The sequence below is a fragment of the Schistocerca piceifrons genome, chromosome 1 (assembly GCF_021461385.2).
Source record: "Schistocerca piceifrons isolate TAMUIC-IGC-003096 chromosome 1, iqSchPice1.1, whole genome shotgun sequence".
Lineage (NCBI taxonomy): Eukaryota > Metazoa > Arthropoda > Insecta > Orthoptera > Acrididae > Schistocerca > Schistocerca piceifrons.
The window spans coordinates 491,182,343-491,189,616 of record NC_060138.1 but is presented as its reverse complement, the minus strand read 5'-3'; the positions used below and the strand labels follow the sequence as shown (position 1 = coordinate 491,189,616).

Here is a 7,274-nt window from a genome sequence, read left to right as displayed (position 1 = left end):
TATTCCTAGGTTCTCAAAGTGAGATGATAATTGTTGGTACATGATGCATTCTATTACCTTGGAGGATGCGGGTACTATTGAAATAGGTCTGTAACTAAATGGACAGTTTTTATCTCTCTTTTTGTATACTGGGATGACAGTTTTAATTCATCAGGAAAATGTCCCTCAAGTAAGTACTTGTTTATGCAATGGGTTAAAGGGTACAGAATGCAATCACACATTTTTTTTTAGTAGGTTGCATGATATGTCATATATATCTAAGCTATCAGATGATTTCAGTTGTTTTAAGACCCCTTGTACAAATCTAGGTGATACTTCGGAGAAGGTTAGCATGCTTGTGTTTAGTGACTGTCTACCCCAGTTTTGAGAGAGTAACTCTGTTGGACTAATGTCTGGTTTGATAATTGTATCTCCTCTTTCTTTCACTGAATTAATAAAAAAACTCATTGAGTGTTTGAGGTGGAATGTTAATTTTGTCTTTTTTAGTATCTGTGGCTGCATTGTTAATTATTTTCCAAGCAGTTTTGCATTTATTGGTGGAATTACATATGCTGTTGGCATTGTAGGTATTTTTGGCTTGGAGGATGGTTTTTTTGTATTCATTCCTGCATTCCACATAGGCTGATTTGGAATAGTCCAACTTCATACTATTGTATATGTTGTACAGTAACAAAACTTGTTTTTTTAGATCTGTCAGCTGTTTGGTTTTTTTAGATCTGTCAGCTGTTTGGTGTACCACATATTTTGTCTGTTTTGAGATCTGGATTTGTGGCTGCTGTCCGTTATTTTGATTTTCTTTATCGGAATACTATGGTTAAATAGGGTCAAGAATGTGTTAAAAAATCTATTAAATATTATTTTGGCTGGCACGTCATTACTTGATGTGTAATGTCCATTGACACTACAATGGCCAAACCAGTCTCTGTCAGCAAGGGAATTATGAAATGTGTTAATTTTATCCACAGTTACACGTCTGGTAATCACAACTGTTTGGACAGGTCTGTTTGTATTTCTCCTATTGAGGGCAATTTTACTTGCATAATTTAGAGATACAGAGTCATGGTCTGAGAATGGGAACACTACAACTTCGCATGTGTTTTCAGTGGTCTTGAAGTTTACAAAGATGTTATCTAAACATGCTTTCTTTCTTGTGGTCCTGTTATTGACATGATGTAAATTGTATTGTCTTAGTAAGTTTTCTAGTTCTGCAACAGTACCCTTACATTTAGTAACATCAAACTCAGGATTCAAATCACCTCCTGTTGCAATATCATAGTGTAGCCGTTTAATATTACTTAATTTACTCAGTAGCATACACCCATTTTTTCTAAAAATATGTCAGTGCTTCTCTTTGGTGATCTGTACATGGATACTGCTATTAGCTTATGACTATTAATGATTATACCCGTAACGTCAAAGTGCTGTTCATCACACAAGGAATTTAGGTCAAGTTTGGTTATTGTGCAATTGAGTGACTGGTTGGTATAAATTGTCACACCACCTCTAATGTGCTCTTTCCTACAGTAGCTATTTACTATACTAAAGTTGTCAAATTTGGTAACTGCAAGTTCATTCTCATTAGCCCAGTGTTCACAAAAAATATCAAACTGGTTATCAATATTTATGATAAGTTCTGGATATGATAGAGGGAAACATTCCACGTGGGAAAAATATATCTAAAAACAAAGATGATGTGACTTACCAAACGAAAGCACTGGCAGGTCGATAGACACACAAACAAACACAAACATACACACAAAATTCATACATTTGCTTGTGTCTGTGTATGTGCGGTTGGATATGGGTGTGTGTGCGAGTGTTTACTGCCCTTTTTTCCCCCTAAGGTAAGTCTTTCCGCTCCCGGGATTGGAATGACTCCTTACCCTCTCCCTTAAAACCCACATCCTTTCGTCTTTCCCTCTCCTTCCCTCTTTCCTGATGAAGCAACCATTGGTTGCGAAAGCTTGAATTTTGCGTGTATGTTTGTGTTTGTTTGTGTGTCTATCAACCTGCCAGCGCTTTCGTTTGGCAAGTCACATCATCTTTGTTTTTAGATATATTTATGATAAGTTCTTTATCTTTCAGTCCTTGAACGTTAAGGTAACATATTTTAAGACCTACACTCTTATTGCTTATGCACTGAATGCTATGGTGATTGGTTTTCAAACCTTTTACAAGGCTTATCTTTTTGATTTCTGCCTCTTGTTGCCTTTTACTAAAAAATTCTTCACTTGGAGTGGTAGCACATCTACTGTTGTATGCCTACTCTTCCCTTCTTGTGATGAAATTGTAGGTGAGGCTGCTATTACAAGAATTGATGGAACTGCTGTTATGGTGTGTGGAGGCACTGTTGTGGCATCTGGTGACTGTGGAGATGTGGTTGTTGCTTCTTCTTCTGCTGCTGTTGAATCTTGCTGATGAAGTGCGGTAGGTACTACTGCTGCTGCTGCTGCTGCTGCTGCTGCTGCTGTGGGCACTGTTGTGGCAACTGGTGACTGTGGAGATGTGGATGTTGCTTCATCTTCTGCTGCTGTTGAATCCTGTAGATGAGTATGGTAGGTACTGCTGCTGCAGCATTCATTATGTGTAGGTACAATTGCTGCTTCCACCTCTACTGCTGCTTTAGAGGTAACCATTTCTTCAGGCTCTGCTTGTGTCAAGGAAGGAACTGGAAGAGCAGCAATTACTTCTTGGTTGTCAGATGCTTTCAGTATCATGCTGATGTTTTGGCAAAGATTCTTCTTGCCTCTATTATTAAGGTACATGCCATGTCTTGTGTAACAGTCTCTTTGCGAGGAGTCCAGACTTATAAAATATGCATTTTGGTAGGCCCTGCAAGTCTTTGAGTATTGCCTGGTTGCTTTTAGGATTTCCACATTCACACATGACCATTCCAAAAGGTCATGCCTAAGTGGAATCCTGACTACAAAAACTGATTTAACTTCTGTTTAATTTAGTACTGCCTTAAGGTTTCGTGTTAAACTGTGGAGGTTGTTTTTATTGACATTATTGGCTCCAGCTATGACAACAATATGACGATCATTTTCAGTTTCTATGTTTCTAACGAGTTCTTGAATGGGTGCACCTGGTTTGACAATACTAGTTGCTTGTATACAATGACTGTAACATAGTATTTTTACAATTTCATGTCCATGGCTACCAGAGAATATTTTCAAACAATGGAAAATCCAAGATGGAATGTAACAATACAAGAGAAGGAAAGTTGCTACTCACCATATAGCGGAGATGCTGAGCCGCTATAGGCACAGTAAAAAGATTCACACAATCATAGCTTTCGGCCATTAAGGCCTTAGTCAGCAGTAGACACACACACACACACACACACACACACACACACACACACACACACACACACACATTCGCAACTTGCACACACGTCTTCAGTCTCAGAGAGTTGAAAACTACACTGCGAGCAGCAGCACCATTGCATGATGGGAGTGGCAACTGGGTGGGGGTAAGGAGGAGGCTGGGGGGGGGGGTCGGGGGTAGGGGGAGGGATAGTACGGTGGGAGTGGCGGACGGTGAAGTGTTGCAGTTTAGACGGAGGGCAGGAGAGAAGGTGCAGAGGGGGAGGGGGGTAAGTAGCGGAAAGGAGAGAAATAAAAATAAAAATAAATTAAAAGACTGGGTGTGGCGGTGAAATGAAGACTGTGTAGTGCTGGAATGGGAAGAGGAAGGGGGCTGGGTGGGTGAGGACAATGACTAACGAAGGTTTGAGGCCAGGAGGGTTATGGGAACGTAGGATGTATTGCAGGGAAAGTTCCCACCTGCGCAATTCAGAAAAGCTGGTGTTGGTGGGAAGGACCCATATGGCACAGGCTATGAAGCAGTCATTGAGATGAGGGGTATCTTGTTTGGCAGCGTGTTCAGCTACAGGGTGGTCCACTTGTTCCGTACCAAGAAGTCCCTTCTGTATAGCCTAGCCACCCGTGGTCGTCGCATCTGCAGTTACGAGCAGTCCTCTAAATATAACGAGGGTCTCACTGAAGCCTTCACTGACCATAATTATCCTCCCATCCTTGGTACAAAAACAAATCTCCCATGCCTTATCTTTCCAGTCTCCCACCACCTCCCAAAGTCCCACAGTCCGGCCACAGAGGAGCATTCTCCTTGTAACTCAGTACCATTCGGGACTGGAGCAACTGAATTACATTCTCTGCCAGGGTTTAGATTACCTCTCGTCATGCCCAGAAATGAGAAATGTCCTACCCACTATCCTTCCCACCGCTCCTACCGTAGTATTCCACCGTCCACCGAACCTACACGATACACTCATCCATCCTTACACAACCCCTGCTCCCAATCCCTTACCTCATGGCTCATACACCTGTAATAGACCTAGATCCAAGAACTGTCCCATACATCCTCCTACCACCACCTACTCCAGTCTGGTCACTTACATCACCTATCCTATCAAAGGCAGGGCTACCTGTGAAACCAGTCATGTGATTTACAAGCTAAGCTGCAACCACTGTGCTGCATTCTATGTAGGCACGACAACCACAAGCTGTCTGTCCGCATGAACGGCCACCGACAAATTGTGGCCAAAAAACAAGTTGACCATCCTGTAAGCTGACACGCTGCCAAACATGATACCCCTCATCCTAATGACTGCTTCACAGCCTGTGCCATATGGGACCCTTCCCACCAACACCAGCTTTTCTGAACTGCGCAGGTGGGAACTTTCCCTGCAATAGATCCTACTTTCCTGTAACTCTCCTGGCCTCAACCTTTGTTAGTCACTGTCCTCACCCATCCAGACCCCTCTCTGTTCCCATTCCAGCACTACACAGCTGTCGTTTCACTGCCACACACACAGTCTTTTAATTTCTTTTTATTTTAAGTTCTCTCCCTTCCGCTACTTCCCCCCCCCCCCCACCCCCTCCCCTCCCCCCCCCCCCCCCCCCACCCGCGCCCTCCGCACCTTCTACCTTCTCTCCTGCCCTCCATCTAAACTACGCAACAGTTCACTGTCCACCACTCCCACCATACTATTGCTCCCCCTCCCCCCCCCCCCCCAGCCTCCTCCTTACCCCCACCCTGTTGCCACTCCCATCATGCACTGGTGCTGCTGCTCGCAGTGTAGTTTCAGCTCTCTGAGACTGCAGAAGTGTGTGTGTGTGTATGCGAGCAGCGTAGTTTCAGCTCTCTGAGACTGCAGACGTGTGTGCAAGTTGCAATTGCGTGAGTGTGTGTGTGTGTATGTGTGTCTGTACAGACAAAGGCCTTAATGGCTGAAAGCTATGATTGTGTGAATCTTTTTATTGTGCCTACAGTGACTCAGCATCTCCGCTATATGGTAGCAACTTTCCTTCTCTCGTAGAGAATATTTTCACTTTGACTTTGTCTTCATGTTTATTGTGGAAGTTTGTGCTCATGTACTTGTCACTATATAGATTCGGCGTGTTGTTGTTACAGTTTTCCATGGATTCCACATTTATATCTGAATCTAGTGCATGAAAATGGTTATTTGTTACCACAGGATTTCTACAGTCACTAGGTTTCACTCAACCAAGCCTTTTTGGCCTAGTAAACATTTGTTGCCTTGTTGTTTCTGCCTTTATATCCATTTCAGAGCATTCATTTATTGTAGGTAGGACACTGAAACTGCTTTTATTGCCATGGTTCATTCCATTCATTGTATTTATCACCTTTTCGCTACTTTCTTCCGTGATCCTGCTGGTCCTGTGCTCCCAGTTCTGTGTTTTACTAGCTATGGCGATTGGGTTATTACGTGCCCTTTTCAGTTCGGCATTTTCCTTTTCTAAATGCGCAATGCCCCGCCTTAGTACATCTACAATTAATTGCAGACTTGATACATGTTCATTTAGCCTCACCATTTCACTGTTATAATTTACGTATGTTCGTTTTTCACCGCATAACTATAACTTTTGTTCACTTTCTCACTATAAACAACTGCACCAGATGCCATCTTGAACAGTCTTTGATTGTCTTCTTTAAGAAATCTGACTCCATTCCCAAGTTGTTAATGTTAGTGATACAGTAGGCATGGGAAGACTGCTTGCTTCTGGGTGGGGTGGTGGTGCCAAGTGGCATCTAAATACCTGTTTGTGTTAGTAGGCTTTCTATACACACTGTACCCTAAAGCATTGTCATATCTTCTATATAACAACACATTTAAGAACAGGAGCCAGGCCTCATTCTCTAGTTCCAAGGTGAAGTTAATTTTGGGATGAATCTCATGTAAAAGATTGTGGAATTTGTGACGTTCCTCTTTGCTGTACAATCATATAACAAATGCCATCCACATAGCTAAAAAAAAGTCGTGTGACTAGGACCTCCCGTCGGGTAGACTGTTCGCCGGGTGCAAGTCGTTCGATATGATGCCACTTCGGCAACTTACGCGTCGATGGGCATGAAATGATGATGATTAGGACAACACAGCACCCAGACACTGAGCAGAGAAAATCTCCGACCCTGCTGGGAATCGAACCCGGGCCCTGAGGATTAACAATCTGTCGCGCTGACCGCTCAGCTACCGGGGGTGGACATCCACATAGCTAAGCCAACAAGAAGGGTTTAGTGACACATTACTTAATGCCAATTGTTCAAAATGTTCCACAAACATCTCAGCTGCTATTGGAGATTAAGGTGAACCCTTAGCAACACTGTCAGATTATTCATAAAATTCTCGCTTATGTTTAAAATAGCTTGATCATAGAGATATCTCAATCAGGTCAGATACATGTGGAGCAATGTTCTCCCTTATTATCTTCATAGTATCTGATACGAGGTTATTAGTAAATAAAGATTCACATCGAAGCTGTCAAGAATATCACTCATGGATGTCTTCACCCTGTGTGTAAAATTACTACAAATGTTTTGAATCTTTGACAAAAAATATTGTTTTTTCCAGTTTGATGTCTCAGTTTCTCAGCGAAATGAGTTGCTAAAAGGTAACTCCTCCATCCAAATACACTTCAGAAGTCCCGATGGTACTGACCAACCACTGTGTTATCCTCAGCCAGTAGGCATCACTGGATGTGGATATGGAGGAGGATGTGGTCAGAACACTGCTCTCCCAACCATTGTCAGTTTTTGTGACCAGAGCTGCTACTATTCAATCAAGTAGCTCCTCAGTTGGCCTCACAAGGGCTGAATGCACCGCGCTAGCCAGCAATGCTTGGCAGACCTGGATAGTCACCCATCCAAGTACTAGCCAAACCCTAAACTATTTAACTTTGGTGATGTGATGGGAATTGGCATTACTACTGCGAGAAGGATGTTGGCTG

The 7,274-nt window shown here is 42.8% G+C and overlaps 1 protein-coding gene across 1 annotated transcript; it reads right to left on the bottom strand.

Moving 5' to 3' along the window:
• Positions 1-2,180: 2,180 nt before the first annotated feature.
• Positions 2,181-2,717, bottom strand: LOC124741147 (testis-specific gene A8 protein-like). The gene has a single exon (XM_047248695.1). The coding sequence runs from the start codon at positions 2,715-2,717 to the stop codon at positions 2,181-2,183; it is 537 nt and encodes a 178-aa protein (XP_047104651.1).
• Positions 2,718-7,274: the final 4,557 nt, after the last annotated feature.

Excerpts from the sequence above, each read along its gene's own strand:
- LOC124741147 (XM_047248695.1), bottom strand. The coding sequence starts at position 2,717 with ATGATACTGAAAGCATCTGACAACCAAGAAGTAATTGCTGCTCTTCCA.